General features: G+C 45.1%; 2 protein-coding genes across 2 annotated transcripts in view; one reads left to right on the plus strand and one right to left on the minus strand.

The window, feature by feature from the left end:
* The window catches only part of LOC122447477 (ATP-binding cassette sub-family C member 4-like), a 1,659,665-nt gene that overhangs the window by 703,430 nt on the left and 936,819 nt on the right, over nt 1-19,416 (plus strand). The gene's annotated exons all lie outside the window — the stretch shown is intronic.
* Nucleotides 440-13,839, minus strand: LOC122447484 (ATP-binding cassette subfamily C member 4-like). The gene is made up of 4 exons (XM_043478138.1): nt 13,766-13,839; nt 4,337-4,447; nt 3,674-3,794; nt 440-493 (listed from the first exon to the last, which is right to left on the minus strand). The coding sequence occupies exons 1-4, from the start codon at nt 13,837-13,839 to the stop codon at nt 440-442; spliced, it is 360 nt and encodes a 119-aa protein (XP_043334073.1).

Raw genomic sequence — 19,416 nt, forward strand, 5'->3', positions numbered from 1 at the left:
TGGAGGATGAGTGAAATAGGTGAGGGAGATTAAGAGGCACAAACTTCCAGTTGTGGGAATGTAATGTACAACATAGGAAATACAGTCAATAACATTGGAATAACTTTGTATGGTGACAGAGGGTAACTAGACTTATCCGGGTGATCATTTTATAATGTACAAAAATATTGAATTTCTATGCTATACGCTTGAAACTAATATAACGTTGTAAGTCAATCATCCTTCAATTTTTTTAAAAAAGTTTTCAATGAGACAGTTTTTTTAAAAAAAATGAATTGAAAAGCATCACCCTCATATATGTCTCAGGGTCATCACTGTGGATATTTCTAACACCTGATGGCTATTGCTGTGCTCTTGGAATCCGCAGGGCAGGTCTGCTCTGCAGGTCCCAGTCTGCTTGGCTCAGTGCCCCCTCCTCCTCTCCTTTGCTGTGTGGTCCTCAGTGGTTGCTCTCAGCCCACAGTATCTCTGCCACAAGCAGCCACTCCTCAGCCTCCCGGGTTGAGCAGAAGTGAGGGACACATGGAAGAAAAGGTTGGGAAATAAATGCAAAGACCACTCAGCTCCTGGGGAACCAGCCCTGAGTCCAGGCACAAAGCCCACTTTGGGACGCAGAGGATTCTATTTCCTTCCTGCCCATCGGCTGAACTCTGAAGTGAAGGTTTACACGAATGTGTGCCTTCCTATAGCCTCTACCTAAAACAGAGACAACCAGCAAAACAGGCCTTGGACAAAGGTCAGTGATGAGACAAGGCCGGCCATTTCTAAGGTTCCCAGGAAGAGGACATGAACCCTGGTCACTCCTCCCCACTCAGGGTAGGGAGTGAGTGAACCCACTGAGGCTCTTCAAGGTCACTCCATTTACACACCAGCAGTGGAGACCTCATCTCTCAGAGAGAAGCCCTGATGACCTGGGGAGGTGGGCTCTGTGTCTCTGTTCCAGGAAGAGTCTTCAAACCCCTCCTCTCCACCCTGAGGGCCCCGGGCAGGCAGAGACCTGTTCTCCTCACCCAAGGTCCCCATGGAGGTGCACACAGGGGCCAGACTTGCTGGGAACTCCTGGCTGTTCTGTTCTAATTAGGGGTGACCTGCACATGTTCCAGGTTGAACATTAGCCTGGTACTTGCTTTCCCAAACATTATGATCACTCCTCAATTCTCACAGGACTGAGGTTTCACACTTTGAAATCCTAACCCCAGAATCCTCACCCTGCACTGGCATCACCCGGACTCTTCCCACTGTGTGCCAGGAGTGTTTGTGCTATGGTTGGTCACAGCACTGTCTGGGAACCATGGGTAACCCATGAGTCATCCTGTGCACCAGAGGAATTAAAAGAGGGCAGGAGGTCACAGAGTAAATGTGTTCATGTTTTAGAGAATCCTGAGTTGAGTTTAGATCTTCCACTATCTAAAACTATCACCAATTAGGGTGGGGAAGGTGGCTTCTTAAAGGGCTCCTGGTCCATCTGATCACAGCATGATGTAGCTGCTGACATCAACATCTTAAGTCAAATCTGGCACCCAGGGGACATGGTCACCTGAACTCTACCCTCATTTAAGATCCCAAATCTGACTTCCTGCTCCAGGAAGTTCTTAGCATCCTATTTATTATCTTTAGACAAAGTTCAGGATGCATGTGTCTGACACCATGAATACAAAGCTCTAAAGAGAAGACTTTCTGACCCTGGATGAGCTCTCAGTCATTGAGATGAACAGTCTCATAAGTCAGAGAGCCTGAAGCGGAACCTCAGTTTGTTCTTTATGCTCCATGTGACCACGGGCATCCTATGTAACTACTTGAACTGTGTCCTCTCTTCTAAAATAGGGGTAATATGAAAGCTACAACTTCATTGAGTTACTTCAAGGAATAAGAGTGATATTACACATAAAGTGCTCATAGCAGTTCCTGATATATAACTTACTTTGAGTACTTACTATTGTTACTACTACACTACTAATAGTATTGTTGCCACCACCATGAATACTGAGTATGAGCCCCTGTTATTACTGTTAGTATTTCTAGTACTACAGAGGATGAGCTCCCTTGTTTTCAAGGTCCTCTACTCCCCACTTCTCTGCCATGACCGCCCCACAACCAGCCTCCTGAAGGAGGGGCCAGGGCTCTACCAACTGACACCTGACACAGCCCCCAGGCCTGGTCTTCCTGGATCCCAGCAGGAAGTGTTCCTGGGGCTGGACAACTTTGGAATCAACACCACCCCGCCCTTCACAAGACAATGCAGTATCTCGGTGATCAGTGCCCTCTCTAAGGTGGCACTCTGCCCCACACACCTGCCCTACCCTCTGGCACAATGGTCAGCACACCCTTGTTATCAATGAGAACTCCATCCCCCAGGACCACTCAGTCCCCTGGGAGCTGACAGACTCTCTGTCTCTCCAGTTGTGTGGGGTGGACTTCAACCACCCAGCTGCCCACTGCCCACAGTGCCCTTCAATACAGCACAGCCTTTAAACAAGAGTCTTGCTGCCCATCTGTAAACCACCTGGCCCACCCACCTCACCTCAACACAATGGACTGACGACAGCTCACACCTTCTCCACCTAAAACCCCCCTTTCACAGCAGCTGCATCTTCCATCCTCCTGCTCTCACACACTCACAGGCCGCCCGTGTCCCTAAGGAGCACTAAGGGACCACGGAGAGCACGAGCCACCCAGGGGGTCTGCAGCAGACCTCCAGCAGGTCAGCCAGAACAGGGGGCTGCCAGCACTGTGTCCCCAGGTGGACTGTCCTCTGGGGGATCTTGACCAAGGATCTTCAGGGTCATGGAGGTCACTGACCTCACAGCTTTCTGTCTCTGGTTTTCTCCTGCATATCCCCTCCTCCACCCTCTGCCAATCCCAGCTACCAAGACTCTCCCTTCAACCAGAAAACTATCCCCACAACCAGGGACAGAAACCAGCATGGGTGGTACACGGATTCTCCACAGTTCATGGTGAATCTGGAGCTCCTCCCCACAGGGGGACTCTGGCCTGGATGACCTGGCCCATGGGGAGGGAGCAGCCCAGGGAAGGGTGTGCTCTTGGAGCTCTGGCAGCTCCAGCCCAGATGCTGGGCCCCAGGTTCTGTTTCACAGGAAGGGGAGAGGCCACAATCCCTTCTTAGGAAAGCATTTATCAGGTGTGTCCCGGGCAAGTTACTCGCTGGGCAGCCATTACTGGCTGAGCAACTATAAAATGCCTTATGTTTTGGGCTCTGATACACCCAAACTATGAGGTACATATTCCTTGAGCTTGTAGGATGTTCTTTTTCTCAAGGATCACTTTTAGCATTTATATCATTTACTGAGCACTAACAATGTCCTAATATGGTATAAAACGTGTTTTCTTCTCAGTGTCATCCTTCCACAATACTATGTTTTAACTGGCTAAAAGAAAAACATTGGCTTGGCAAAAAGTTCATTCAAGTTTTGCCATAAGCTGTTATGGGAAATCTGAAAGAATTTTTTGGCCAAGCCAATAGTAATCCCCTGGAGCATTTGTCCTTTAAGCACCTGTCCATTCTGAAAGTAAATACAACTGCTGAACTACATCGTGATTCACAGACAAGTTTTATCTTCAGATCTTAAACCACTGTCCTCTCTCCCCATCACATCCATCTCAGTACTGATCTGCATACACTGAGAAGCAATGCACAGTATGTAAAAGCTTATACCTCAGTAAATGGAAGTAGTCCCAAAACGAAATAGAATTTCCAGTAACACTTGATGATTGCTGTCATTAAAGAAGGCTCCCATGCATCTTTCTTGGCTCTCAAAACTTCTCGATCCCAGTACCTGTGATGAGAAACAAAGCACAGTGAAGAGCAGCCCGGCTACAGGTGAAATGGGGAAGGGGCGGAGTGGGAGAGGAGCCTTTACTACAGGTGCTCTGCGGCTGCCTCATAGGTGCTGGCTAACTGGTCACAGGGCGCCTGAAGGATGAGCAGTGTAGACTGAAGCACCAGAAAAAGCACTAGACCAGGTTTTGAGGGAAAAGTTCCAGTCTCAGAAAACAAGTTCTTGCCAAGCTTTGCTGGACTCACAGGTCATGAGCAGCTTAAGAAGGCAGACACCCTCATCCAGGGACCTCCCAGGGACAGAGCTCGGCCTCCAGGGCCATGGCTATGGGCTCCCTCCATGTCCACAGATGCACAGGGAACACGGGCTCCTCCAGCCTCCAAAGTGGGCTAAGCCTGGGGTCAGCCTGAGGTGGGTGAGCGTGCAGTGTCAGGGGAGGAGTCTCAGAAAAACCCAGAGGAAGCAAAGCCTCCCCCAAACCTTTAGCCCCACGTGGAAATTCTCACTCTCCCTCCCGTCTCCCTGCTGTCTGTGCTCACCCTTGCAGCTCTTCTCCAAGGTGCTGGGAACGATCTTTCGGAAGTACTGAGTACAAGTCATCTTGCTTTAATTTCCACTTGTAACTAATTTTAAACAAGGGGTTTAGCCACCTGTCAAAAATTAAAAGGATTGTGACATATATCTAAATTACACAGCTCTAATTAGATTCCTACAGTGATGGGCTTTGTTAAAAAAACAAACAAACTATATTTTAAATATATAGAGACATGGCAGAATAATTAGATATGTGTTTACACACTCACACACAGACACATACACACTCCCTAACTCTGTAGGCTGAGAGGCCCTGGAAGCAATGACACACTGGTAGCAAAGAGCATTCTAGCCCCCCGAACTTGGGCTATTGTTTACCATACACAATTACAATTTTTTTTCTTGTGGGAAGAACTTTTAAGGTCTACTCTTTTATCAGCTTTCAAATATTCAATACAGTAGGATTAACTATAGTCACCAGACTGGATATTACACCTTCATGAAAGTGAAAGTGAAAGTCGCTCAGTCATGTCCGACTCTTTGTGACCCCATGGACTATACAGTCCATGGAATTCTCCAGGTCAGAATTCTCCAGAAAGACTACTGGAGTGGGTAGCCTTTCTATTCTCCAGGGTATCTTTCCAACCCAGGGATCAAACTCAGGTCTCAAGCATTGCAGGCAGAAATTCCATGAACTGTATAGTCCATGGCATCGCAAAGAGTCAGACACGACTGAGCGACTTTCACTTTCACAAAGATGTAATGTCCAGTCTGGTGACTATAGTTAATCCTACTGTATAACTTATTTTATAACTGGAAGTTTGTGCCCTTTGGCCCCCTTCACCCAGATCTTGGCCTTGTAATATCCTTCTACCCTAAAAGGAACCAACTGAAGAAATGGCTGGTTCCAAGATTGGGGCTGTGTGTGTCAGCACTGATAATTCATTTTTATTATTGTAATGTAAGTGCCCCAAATTAAGGTTTGAAGACATCCATGTCAAAGATATCCATCTCCAGTTAACATGTGACAGCTACACAGCGAGATAAAGAGCGAGGCCACCCCACCCGTGAAGTTCCCGCTTACAGAAAACTCTGGTTGACCTTATAACAGACCATCTCACAGACTGCTTGCTTCTCCCTTCCCACACTTTAATTTCTGCTCTTATGTTTTAAATTCACCAATAAAGTGAACCATTAAAATCCTAGACACCACACCCTCAACCCCAAAAAGGCAGAACCCCAGGTCCAGGCTTGCTCATGAGCTCTCTCGTTCTCTCTGTAACCTCACTGTGTCACCCCAGGGGTGTCCTATACTCTCCAGGGCATACGAGTGATACATCTTGGCAGTTCAAAGTTCCCTGATGGTTGTTGCTGAGATGTGTCTCACAGTCCTAAGAACCACATGGACTGGTCCAGCCACAACACTGACTCCAAAAGGAGAATTTCTGTGGGGGCTGCTCATAACTAGTATGAGATCTATTGAGCAGAGCCCCAGGCATTACAAGCAAAAGCCTCACTATCTACAGGCCAAGACGAACAGGCAGAGAAAGTCCTAGATGGGCCTGGGACATCTTGTGCCAAAAAATAAGGAAGACTCAAGGAACAACGATGAGTAGAAAGGACAGAGAAGCTTGAATGGCTCTTGCTAGACAAATCTGGGATACTTTGAGCATCAAAACAAACAAACGGCAATAAACACTAACCTAGTAAATAATGAAAGAATCCATGAATTGTACTGCTACATAAAGAGGAGAGAAAGAAAAGCTCTTGCAAATATGCAAACAAGCATAAAAGGAACAATCAAGTCAGAAAATCATCAATGGAAATTAAAACCAGTAGGTGAAAGCTTGATGTGAAAATGATATTTACATAATCTCAACTTATCTCTCTGTAATGATTTATTATAAAGGGAAAAAACAGTAACTGTACAGAGGATCCCACCAAAAAAAAAAAAAACAACCTATTCAGATTAAGTATTATTTAAACGATAAGAGTATGCAGAGATAGCCCATAGGTAAACACCATTTTACTGATATTGCCAGGGAAGAAAATTTCCAAGGCCAGACCACAATAACCCATGGATAGAGGTCAAACCAGTCAATCTTAAAGGAAATCAACCCTGAATATTCATTGGAAGGCCTGATGCTGAAGCTTGAATATTTTGGCCAACCTGTGAGGAGCTGTGATGTGAAGATCTGACTGATCAGAAAAGACCCTGATGCTGGCAAAGATGGAAGGCAGAAGAAGAAGCGGGCAGAAGGAGATGGTTAGATAATATCACTGACTCAATGGACATGAACTTGAGCAAACTCTGGGAAATAGAAAATGACAGGGCAGCCTGGTATGCTGGTCCATGGGGTCGCAAAGAAATGGACACGACTGAGCAACTGAATAACAGCAACAACGGAGATCACATTTTATCCTGTTATTCCTAGGACAACATGGGTACCGACACTCAAGAGCTATTTGCTGAATGTATGGCTATCCATGACTCATTAAAGAAGCAATGAGAGAGTGAACTTCAGATTTTGCTAATCCTGGTATCTTGGCACCTCTAAAGAACCCTGGTCCAGGAGTCAGAAGACTTGACTCTAGTCCCAGCAGTGGTATTGGAGACCCAGGGCCTCAGCTGTCCTATGCTCCACTTCACTCCAGTTCAGCGTCTCCATGACCTTTAATAACTCTAGGTCTCAATTTCCTTCCAAAACAAAAAGATAAATCTGTGAGTTTTACCACTAAACAGATTTGAAACACGTTGGGTGATTTATTTCACCTTGTCCCCTACAGAAAATGCTCAGGAAATTAGCACTGGGACTTACCCAGATGATGACATCCTGCCCTGATAGACACTCTTTAAAATTCTGCTTGAAGAGTAAAAGATGCTAAACATCACTAATTATCAGGGAAATGCAAATGAAAAACCACAATGAGACACCAGCTAACACAAATATTTTATGATTTGACTTACATGAAGTCCTCAGAGCAGTCAAATTCAAAGAGAAACAAAGTGGCCCTGTGGTTTCCAGGGGCTGCGAGCAAGGGAAGTGGGGAGTTAGTGTTTGATAGCACACTAGTACAGGATGAAGAGTTCTGTAAACTGGTTGCACGATAATGTGAAGGTAGTTAACAATACTGAACCATATGCTTAAAAATCATCGAGATGATAAATTTTATGTTGTGTGCCGTTTTCAGTATGAAAAATTTTAATGAGAAACAAAAATTTCACCTGATGTGTCTCATTTGGAAATGTTCCTGTGTTAGAGTCTAGACTGCCACTTCCCAGTTATATGACCGTGAACCAGCCAAAAAACCTCTCAGCATTGGCCTCTGGAAAGTGGGAAGAACACGTGGAGAGAACACCTCCCTGGGATGCTGAGAGGATCAGTGATGCTCTGAACAGGACAAGTCCGTCCAAACAAAGAACAGCCACCACGGCCACAGCGCTCTCCAGTAATCCCATGTGGTCCCCAGTAGAAAGCCTCTGATAACTTTGATACATGAGGTTACAACAGCAGCCCAAACAGGAAGAAGAAAGATTCCTCTCCTTTCCTGGCAAGGACTCAGTCAATGAAAAGAAATGGACACTATTAAACATTCCTCCCAACTTCCCTTCCCCTCTATAAAAGTACTCTCCATTCCTTGCTCTTTGGGGACTTTCATGTGACTGATGCTTGTTTGAAACTTTGAACTTCAATTCTCTGCTGAGCCCAAATAAACTCATCTTTGCTGGAGAAATATCTGACAGTCTCTTTGTTTCAGGTTAACAGAGGGAAGGGAATCAACATGATCAGGGAACCCATGGTAGACTCAGAAAGGCAAATTATCCACCTGACACATCTGAAAAGACACAGCCTGATACCTCTTCACTGATGAGAGGCAGGACTAGAAAGATCCCCAAAATCAAGAATAAGCTACAGGAGATAAATTTGTCAGACAGTGTATTTTCCCATAAGGACATAGAAGTAAATCTGAATACACCTTGGGATGTCATACATCTTGCCTGGGGCTGTACTTATTGCTTAAGATTACCAAACTCAAGATAAACAGTTTACAAGGAAAATAGGCTGAGGCCAGAGAAAGAAACTTGGAGAGCTCACCCAGCTCGTATCTACAACATGTGGATTTCTGACTGTTAATGACGAGATTCATACAAGTGATATTTTGAAAATGGTGCAAAGAATCCTATAGAATTAAACATACACAGAATTAACAATACATAGAATTAAACAGGAGAAGGCAATGGCACCCCACTCCAGTGCTCTTGCCTGGAAAATCCCATGGATGGAGGAGCCTGGTAGGCTGCAGTCCATGGGGTCTCTAAGAGTCAGACACGACTGAGCAACTTCACTTTCACTTTTCACTTTCATGCATTGGAGAAGGAAATGGCAACGCACTCCAGTGTTATTGCCTGGAGAATCCCAGGGACGGTGGAGCCTGGTGGGCTGCCGTCTATGGGGTCGCACAGAGTCAGACACGACTGAAGCGAATTAGCAGCAGCAGCAGCAGAATTAAACAATTCTATGTATTCACAATCAATAGTTACTAAGGACCTTACAGGACCAACCCTCCCCAAACCATCTCAGCACTCAGCCAATTCACATCCCCTCATGTCATCAGCTCCTCTGACAAGAGTCTCTAGAGAGTCTGTCTTGACACCAGAGGCAGTTTCCACATCCGCACTCCGTTTGCAAGGGGACAATTCACTGACTGAAACGTGGACAGAGTCAGGGGATCGAGGATGTAACATCTCCCTGAAGGGTCAAGTACATAAAATCCAAGACCCTGCCCCACCCTCATCTCTGGGGACAGGTCCTGCCTGTCCTGCCTCAGCCTGCTGGCCTCTGGGATGAGGGTGGCAGAGAAATGAAGAGCTTACCCCAGAGGCTGCAGTGAGGACATTGTGGACATCACCAGGGAGAGTCTCAGCAGGCTGGACATGGTTCATAAATTGTGCCACTGATTTCCAATAATGGGTAAAAGGAAGAATCATTCAATAAACCATGATGGGAATATGGGCTATTTAGAAATATGGGGTCTATCTTATATCACATACTAAAAAAACATACTAGCTGCCTTTATTATTAGAAACAAAACAAGAGCTAAAATTAAATGCTTACAGAGATTTACATGATGCTAGGATTTTTAAAAGACATACTACAAAAGCAACAGGAGAAACTAAAAATAAAAGCTAAATTTTAATTAATAATATATAAAACTTCTAAACTGAATTAAAGAACAAATGAAAATCTGAAATAGCATTATACACACCATTACAAGTTATTTCAAAAATATAAATGCTCTATAGGGAGAAAATCTATTAATAGACATTCAAAGAAAGACAATTAAATGGTCAATAGACATAAAAAAAAGTTCCATCTCTACAAATCAAATGGCAACCCACTCTAGTATTCTTGCCTGGGAAATCCCATGGACAGAGGAGCCTGACAGGATATAGTCCATGGGGTTGCAAAGAGTTGAACACAACTGAGTGACAGAGCACGCACAAATCAAATAAATTCAAATTAAAACTGTCTGAATTATTTTTAACTTTCGGTCCCCAAAAAATGTAATTCAGGTACTTAAAGTTGACAATGAAATGAGTACACTAGGGCTGTTAAGAGGGCAAATTCGTCCAAACCTGATGGAAAACAATTCAGCCTTTTACCAGTTATTCTACTTCTGGGAATATAGAAAAAGGAAAGACATATCAGAATATATGGTCAGGGATATCCATTACATCCAAACTAGCAATAAAGCATATTAAAAAAAAGTGAAAGACTTCATACATTTCAATTAAGTACCACATTTTGACAGAAACAGTTTCACAGAGGATGAACTTATGGTTGCCAGGTAGAAGGATGGGGGAAGGGATAGGTAGGGAATTTCAGGTGGACAGGTACGCACTGCTGTATTTAAAATGGATAACCAACAAGGACCTACTGTATAGCAGAGGGAACTCTGCTCAATGTCATGTGGCAGCCTGGGTGGGAAGGGAGACTGGGGGAGAATGGATACAGATATATGTATGACTGAGTCCCTCTGCTATCCACTTGAAATTATCACAACATTATCAGTTGGAGATATTCCAATACAAAATAAAAAGCTTAATTAAAAAATAAATACCACATTTTGAACATTGTTTAATTCTATAAATAAATGTTAATCATAGAAAATTAGGAAGGAATCAGGATTCAAAGATATTTCACTTTAGAGAAAACTGTGCATAACTAGCACAACATGGTTAAGCAACTATGCTCCAATAAAAATTAATTCTAAAAAACCATGAGGTATAATTTTGATTTAAAAAAAAAATTGTGCATGTGCAGATATTTCAAGGGGAAAGACTAAAAAATAACCAATATATCAGCAAGTCTACTTGGCTAATAAAAACAAATCCTTACCCTTTTCTTATTCTATGTGCTCAGTCATGTCTGACTCTTTGTGACCCCATGGACTATAGCCTACTAGGCTCCTCTGTCCATGGGATTGTCCAGGCAATAATATTGGAGTGGGCTGCCATTTCTTACACCAGGGAATCTTCCTGACCCAGGGATCAAACCCACATCTCATGTGTCTCATGCATTGGCAGGTAGGTTCTTTAACTCTTTGCCAGCTAGGAAGCCTTTCTTCTTCTGTAAAGTTTTTTTTAATAGAAATAGAAAATATATATACTCTTTTCTAAAATTGACAGTTACCAAGAGCCATAACGTATGACTTCTCTTAGACTCTAAGTTCTACCTGTGCTGTGAAAACACTAAAACCCCAGTGAAGTCATTTGTATAAAGACAATAAGCTACTTACTGGCATCCTTTACAAATTTAGAAAGCAGATGAAATGTAAGAAAAGCAAACACTCAATGAGAAGATGAAAACTCAGTTTTTCTTTACAAGGTGGGCCGTGTCTCTGGGCAGCACTTCCTGCCTGGACACATTTCAGTTTTCCCAGGACAGCAAGTGGGGGACACAAGGAAATCACTAAGCTACCTCAGATTTTACATACAGGATGGCAATCATGGTCAACGTCTAACTTCACAAAGTCTGGACCCCTTTTTAAAAGTTAACACTGAAGTAACAGTGCCAATGGGAGGAGAGGCTTAAAGCAGAAACCAGACTCCACCTTCCATCAGAATCACCTGGAGCTTATTTAACCCCAGCCCCAGAGTTTCTAACTTTACAGAACTGGTCTAGAAGCAGTACAGGGGGTGGGGGCAGATTTGCATTTCTAACAAGCTCCCAGGTAAGGAGGATGCAGCAGGTCTGAAAGCCATACTTTGGAAACAGCCACCCTAAAGCTTGATTATAGAGATGTTTCACGTGCATCATCTCCAACAGCAAAAACGTTAAGAACGTCCCTTGAGAAACTCCACCTACAAGACCAAAGTTGTGTTTGGAATCGCCTTCTCCCTGCATTTAAGAACAAGTATACAAATAGAAGCAGCTAAGAACAGCAGTTACATCCACAACAACACAGGCTTGGAAGCTAGACTACCTGGTTTGGGATCCAACTCTTACTACGAGTTGTGTGATGGTAGGCAACCTGCTCAACCTCTCAGAATGTGGGGCAGAATGGATACATGTTTATATATGGCTGAATCCCTTTCCTGTCCACCTGAAACAATCCTAGCATTGCAAATCAGCTATACTCCAATATAAAATAAAAAGTTTTTAAAAAATCACTTAACCTCTCTGCTTTAGTGACTTCACATGTTAAATAAGAGGTAATAGTGCCTTCCACTCCAGCAGAAAAATTGGAAATGGGTGCCTACTCAAATCAATAAGAAGTCCTCACACTCCCATTTCCATGCACAAACATTTTGAAAATCCACAACAGAACGTGTCTTTCCCTGAAGAGTTCTTTGCACTGTCTGAAGTTAAGGAGCGGTGTCCCTACTTTGTTATTATTTATGGTACTTGTTGTTTAGTCACTAAGTTATATCCAACTCTTTTGCAACCCCATGGACCATAGCCTGCCAGGCTCCTCTGTCCATGGGATTTCCCAGGAAAGAATACTGGTGTGGGTTGCCATTTCCTTCTCCAGGGGATCTTCCCTGCCAAGGGATCAAACCCAAGTCTCCTGGTCTCCTACTATGGCAGGTGGATTCTTACCACTGAGCCAACAGAGAAGCCTACACCCATATTTTTTCTTCTTGACCCTCTGTCCTTAAGGGCCACCAAATGGCCAAGAGATGTAGCCACAAGCACTGAATACACCACCATCAGAACAAGCAGAGAAGCTTCAATTTCCTGGGGGTCCCCAAGGCCCTCCCATATAAGGAAAAAAAAAGGAAATATCAGAATTTGTGAAAAGATGAATGGTTTAGGATCCAGAAGTGAAAGATATAATAATCACCCAAGTGTGATGAAACCAAAAGGTTCCTGCCAACCTAGTTAGTGGTCCCAACTACCAGATGAAAAACTTTAGTTAAGAGCTTCATCTCTCTGAGCTGCTTTTCATCTGTGTGTTTCCTCCCAGCTCAGGGACCCCTCAGTGGTTTCAGGAACAAATGACTCCTGGGCAGGACTACCTGCATCAAGACCATGCACTGCTTCTCTAAAGGCTAGAGATCCTGATAAGACCCCACAGGCTTCAGGGACCCCATCCCCAGGGTGACTCTCAAAGGTGGAAGCAGAGATAGTCACAGTTAGGAAAGGGGCTGGTCAAATACATCCTCCAGTCCTCTCAGTGTATCCCAGGTAAAAGCAAAATGTGTTCAAGAATCATGTCCCCGTTCACTAAATAAAATAGTGTTCTTACACACATGAAATGTGTCACAACTAGCTACCAGGATGTACAGTGAGAGATGCGCACAGAGAGAAAGAGGGAGGGAGACATGGTCACAGACACAGGGACAAGGGAGCCCAGTGCAGTTGGAACTCAGCCGTCACCTCAAGAATATGAGGAAAGCTCGGGACATTATTGGGAGATGACAATGCTGCAGGGCACTAACTAGATAAAGGAAGCTATTCATAGCTGCTTAGTAGGGAAAGGGTGTGAACTAGTTCAGAACTACGAATCTGGAGCTATACTGGGTAAGCCGGTTAAGGATGGAGTGCGGGATTCGGTCCTTCTGTTGCTAGTGGTGACCCCCCACCCTGGGCAGCCTGGGTTTTCAGCCTCCCTGCCTCTGTGCTCCCGTTGCCTCTCCTGCTCCCCGGGACTAAGGATGCTGACGGGACAGCGAGCTGCAGTGCAGGCAGTCCCTGCGCCCCGCCACCAGGGCCCTCTTCCGGGGTCCTCCTACCCTTTCCCGCCGTGTCACCCCAGAGGGCGCAGACAGGGACCCCGGTGACGGGCGTGGGGGGGAACCCACCCGCTACAAGAATCCATCGGAAAGTGCTCCCTCATCCTGACCCTCCACCTTCAGCCCCTGAAAGGCGCAGCTTCAGGCACTGGCCCCAAGGCGGCGGGGTGTCTCAGCCCAGGCGGGGGCTCACCAGGAGAACAGCCGCGGGCTGAAGTTCGCGTCCTTCAGCGGGTTGGGCTTCTCCTCCCGGGACACCGGCCTCATCTTGCCGGCCTGGACCCGCGCGGGCCGGGGCCGTGGGGTGGGGGCAGCCGGGGCCACACGCAGGTGTGAGGCCGCGGGCGCCGCTGATGGAGGCGGTGGGGGAACCGCACGACGCGGGGCGCAGGCCCCCAGGAGCCCTTGTTCCCCAACTGGGCTTCAAACTCTACCAGAGGGCGCGCTCTGAGCCCGTACCCCAACCCAGAAGGTGGAGAGGGAGGGGCAGGCTGCTGCAGAAACGCCCCTCAGCTGTGGTGAAGACCCGGAGAAAGCTGGAAGAAAGAGATAGCAGCCCGCCCTCCGGCACGCTGCCCTCATCAGGGCCAAGCAAGGGCGCTGTGGGAAGCGCCAACTGGAATGGAGCAGGAACCTGGGTGGCGGGGGAGCTTCCTGGGATAGACCCCACCCTCTCCACCCCATACCCGCCGCCCCCCGCCCCAACCCCTGGATACACTGAGCAAGTAGCTAATACCGGTCAGTGGAGGTGAGCACAGATGACGGGCACAAAGCTGCCGGGCTACTTAGATGACAGCCTCAGGCTCCCCAGTGTCTGTTCTACTGCTAGGCTGGCCCTGAGGAATCCTGTTTTGATAAGAGGAGGGAAAAGGAAAGATCAAAGAATATTCTTCTCATGGCATGAAGGACAGTTACTCAGCAGTGAACTGAAGCACAGAGAAAAGTACACAAGAAGTCAACGTTCACTTTGTCCCTCAAATAAATAAATTTTAAACGAGCTAATAAGTGGGTAACTGTACAAGAAGGAAGTGAATAATTTCAGACATTTCCCCCATATATGAAGCCCATATGAATATATATGAAGAAAATAACTGCATTCAAAAGTAATATTTCTGGAATGAATAAAGTGGTATAAATACACAATGAAATATTACTCAGCCTTAAAAAGGAAGGAAATTCTGACACGTGCTGCAGCATGAACCTTGAAGACTGTGATGTTGTGACTTATAGTTAGAATATGTCTTTGGTCTTCATGATGTTGCTGGCACAGAACTCCTAAAACCCTTAGGTGCTCTAAGGTAAGAGTGAAAAAGTATCTTTTGATAATTATTACAGGCCCCTTTCAACTACACCTGAGTTTTAGTGAATGCATCTGTTTGTCAGAAAAATCAAACACATGATTAAAGTGTTGACACTTTCAGTTACACCCTCGCATGTCTAGGGAGAAGAGGGACTGGAAACAGTTCAACCACCTATGGTCAATGCCTTAACCAGTCTTGCCTAAAGTATCCTTCTATGAAGCCTCAATAAAAAAACCAATAGGATGGGATTCACAGAGCTTCCCAGCTAGTGAGTGTGTGCAGGTGCTGGGAGGGTGACTCTCCTGGAGAGGGCCTGAAGCCCCTGCCCCTCCACTACCTTGCTCTCTGCATCTCTTCCATCTGGCTGTTCCAGAGTTGAATCCTTTTATAATAAACTACTGATCCACTTGAGTAAACTGTTTTCCTGAGTTGTAAGCCACACTAGAAAATTACCAAACCCAAGGAGGGGGTTATGGGAACCCTGATTTATGATCAGTCCATAAGAAAAACAGGTAACCACCTAGACTCACCACTGGCTTCTGAAGTTGAGAAGAAGGGGTAGTTTTGTGGGACTGGGTCCTTAACTTATAACGAGGTCTAACAAAGACTCCAGGCAAACAGCATCAGAATTGACTTAAACTGTGGGACACAGTTGTGTCTGTATAGTCAGAGAACTAGTTCAGTTCAGTTTCTCAGTCATATTTGACTCTTTGCAACCCCATGGACTGCAGCATGCCAGGCCTCCCTGTCCATCACCAACTCCCAGAGTTTACTCAAACTCATGTTCATTGAGTCAGTGATGCCATCCAACCATCTCATTTTCTGTCATCCCCTTCTCCTCCTGCCTTCAATCTTTCCCAGCATCAGGGTCTTTTCAAATGAGTCAGTTCTTCACATCAGGTGGCCAAAGTATTGGAGTTTCAGCTTCAACATCAGTCCTTCTAATGAATATTCTGGACTGATTTCCTTTAGGATGGACTGGTTGGATCTCCTTGCTGTCCAAGGGACTCTCAAGAGTCTTCCTCAACACCACAGTTAAAAAGCTTAAATTCTCTAATGGGGTTGGTGAAACTGGAGTGAAGTAAGAGTGAAGTAAGCCAGAAAGAAAAACACTAATACAGTATACTAATGCATATATATGGAATTTAGAAAGATGGTGATGATAACCCTGTATGCGAGACAGCAAAAGAGACACAGATGTATTGAACAGCCTTTTGGACTCTGTGGGAGAGGGCGAGGGTAGAATGATATGGGAGAATGGCACTGAAACATGTATATTATCATATGTGAAATGAATCACTAGTCCAGGTTCTATGCATGAGACAGGGTGCTCAGGGCTGGTGCACTGGGATGACCCTGGGGGATGGGATGGGGATGGAGGTGAGAGGGAGGTTCAGGATGGGGAACACATGTACACCCATGGGGGATTCAAGTCAACGTATGGCAAAACCAATACAACATTATAAAGTAAAATAAATAAATAAATAAATAAATTTTTAAAAAGCTTAAATTCTTCAGCACTGGCACTTAGCTTTCTTTATAGTTCAACTCTCACATCCATACACAACCATTGGAAAAATCGTAGCCTTGACTAGATGGACCTTTGCTGGCAAAGTAATGCCTCTGCTTTTTAATATGCTGTCTAGGTTGGTCATAACTATCCTCCCAAGGAGTAAGTGTCTTTCAATTTCATGGCCACAGTCACCATCTGCAGTGATTTTGGAGCCCAAAAAAATAAAGTCTGCCACTGTTTCCACTGTTTCCCCATCTATTTGCCATGAAGTGATGGGACCGGATGGCATGATCTTAGTTTTCTAAATGTTGAGCTTTAAGCCAACTTTTCCACTCTCCTCTTTCACTTTCAGCAAGAGGCTTTTTAGTTCCTCTTCACTTTCTGCCATAAGGGTGGTATCCTCTGCATATCTGATGCTATTGATATTTCTCCTGGCAATCTTGACAGACTGAAAACCACAATCACAGAAAACTGAAGATTAGCTGTACTTAAAACAATCAAAATGATACTGGTCAGACCACCAATGACCAATTTCAAAACGACTGTCAGCTCTGACTCTGCTGTTTACACACGTAGCCCTCTCCCTCTGTCTATAAAAGCTCTTGTCCACTAATTGTCAAGGGAGGGGAAAGTCAGCCTTTAGACAGGTACCCAGCCTCCCCCCTCCCCATAATGGCATCCAAAATAAAGTTCCTTTCCACCAACCTGGCCTCTTTATTGGCTTTTGAGTGGTGAGCAGCCAGATCCCTGTTTCGGTATCACTTTTTGGACTTCTGTGGTCAGCCTTTGAACTATCACAGCACCTGTCATGGTGAGAGGGGAGTGAATTTTAGTGTTATAATGAAGGGTCAGAGACCAGACCATGTTCAATACCATCTTGATTTAACTGGTTCAAGCCAGGTTTTGTAGAATCCTGTTTTTCTCAATATCTGTGCCCCTCTTCTTGCCTGTCTCAAAAGCATGGACACACTGTTTCCATAGTGACAAGGCTGTCTTAGCCTCTCATCTGGGAACCCAGACCTGGTTCTCTGTGTACCCTGATGCCTAGGTCCTTCCCTTTCCCATTTAAGCAATACCAGGTTGTCGTCCTCAAATGAAAGGCAGCACGGACTCCCACTTATTTCAGGAGCAAAATCAAGCCCCAGCCAAGAGGTCTTTATGCATTAAAGAAAACAAAACAAACAAAACTGATTATATCAATACCTTCCCTTTTGGACCTTCAGGCATAGGGGAGAAATTGGTCTCTTTGTCTTCATCAAGATTATCTCCACAGGTAACAAAGGAAATAGTCATTAAAGTTAAGGTGGGGCCCTTAATATTCAGGGAGGCTGGGCTGTGACAGAACAGTCACGACAAAGCCCATCAACAATTCCCTGGGAGTAAAAGTAGAATCTGGATAATGAAAGTGTCACCTGTTTTCTCTCCCTTTGTGCTGAGGCTTGTTTCACTTGCTCACAGGGCTCCTCATGCAGAAGCCTCACACCTGGCCCTTCAGATGAGATTCTTTGATGCAAAATGACTGTGCTGACACCTCAGCTGTGACGGCAGCATGCAGAGTCTCTGTGCCTGGCACTGTGATTCAAGATGGCAGCCAGGGGGCGTGTGGAGAGATGCTGACCCAGCACTATGATCTGGAGTCAAGGGCAGCACAGCTGAGCTTGTCCTGTGAGAACCCACCCATCCCTCAGCTGACAGGAATCACACACAGCAGTCCCAGAGGTGCTTTTAGGAGAGTGTGTCCTCTAGAGAACATTCTATTGGGACAAGCCACACCTGACAGAGGGGCTTCCCAGGTGGCTCAGCAGTAAAGAACCTGCCTGCCAGTGCAGGAGACTAGCGTTGATCCCTGGGTCAGGAAGATCCCTTGGAGCTGAAAATGGCAACCCACTCCAGTATTCTTGCCTGGGAAATCCCACTGAGAGAGGAGCCTGGAGGGCTGCAGACCATGGGGTTGCAAAGAGTCGGACATGACTGAGTGGCTGAGCACACACACAAACCTGGTTATAGGACCCCTCACCCCCCTTTTGGGTCAGACTGGGGAGGGTCAGTAACAAAGTAGGAAGAAATCAAACCATCTTCTGTTTTCCTGGTGGCTCAGACAATAAATAATCTGCCTACAATGGAGGAGACCCGGGTTTGACCCCTGGGTTGGGAATATCCCCTGGAGAAGGGAATAGGCAAGCCACTCTGGTATTCTTTTTTTTTTTTTAGTTTGTAATGTTCTTTATTTATTTATTTTTTTACATTTATTTATTTTAGTTGGAGGCAAATTACTTAACAATATTGTGGTGGTTTTTGCCATACATTGACATGAATGAGCCATGGGTATACATGTGTTCCCATCCTGAACCCCCTTCCAACCTCCCTCCCCATCCCATCCCTTAGGGTCAGCCCAGTGCACCAGCCGCTGAGCACTGTGTCTCATGCACTGAACCTGGGCTGGCTATCTGTTTCACATAATATACACGTTTTAATGCTATTCTCTCAAATCATCCAAATTCCTTCAATTCCATTCTTCTTTCTCAAGACTGCTTTGGATATTTAAGGGTTTTTGTATTTCTATACAAATTGTGGAATTACTTGTTCTAGTTCTCTGAAAAATACCATTGGTAGCTTGACAGGGATTGCATTGAATCTATAGATTGCTTTGTATAGTATACGCATTTTCACTACATTGATTCTGCCAATCTATGAACATGATATATTTCTCCATCTATTTGTGTCATTTTTTATTTCTTTTTTTTTTTTTTTAATTTTTTTATTAGTTGGAGGCTAATTACTTCACAACATTTCAGTGGGTTTTGTCATACATTGATATGAATCGGCCATAGATTTACACGTATTCCCCATCCCGATCCCCCCTCCCACGTCCCTCTCCACCCGATTCCTCTGGGTCTTCCCAGTGCACCAGGCCTGAGCACTTGTCTCATGCATCCCACCTGGGCTGGTGATCTGTTTCACCATAGATAGTATACATGCTGTTCTTTTGAAACATCCCAGCCTCACCTTCTCCCACAGAGTTCAAAAGTC

This window comes from Cervus canadensis, chromosome 9 (genome assembly GCF_019320065.1).
Source record: "Cervus canadensis isolate Bull #8, Minnesota chromosome 9, ASM1932006v1, whole genome shotgun sequence".
Classification (NCBI taxonomy): Eukaryota; Metazoa; Chordata; class Mammalia; order Artiodactyla; family Cervidae; genus Cervus; species Cervus canadensis.

What these genes read in the sequence shown, in the direction of transcription:
- LOC122447484 (XM_043478138.1), bottom strand. Translation starts at nt 13,839, where the DNA reads ATGAGGCCGGTGTCCCGGGAGGAGAAGCCCAACCCGCTGAAGGACGCG. An exon ending in CTTGGAGAAGAGCTGCAAGG is followed by an intron (nt 3,795 to 4,336) that starts GTGAGCACAGAC and finishes TTCTCATCACAG; the next exon opens with GTACTGGGATCGAGAAGTTT. An exon ending in GACTACTTCCATTTACTGAG is followed by an intron (nt 494 to 3,673) that starts GTATAAGCTTTT and finishes TCAACCCGGGAG; the next exon opens with GCTGAGGAGTGGCTGCTTGT.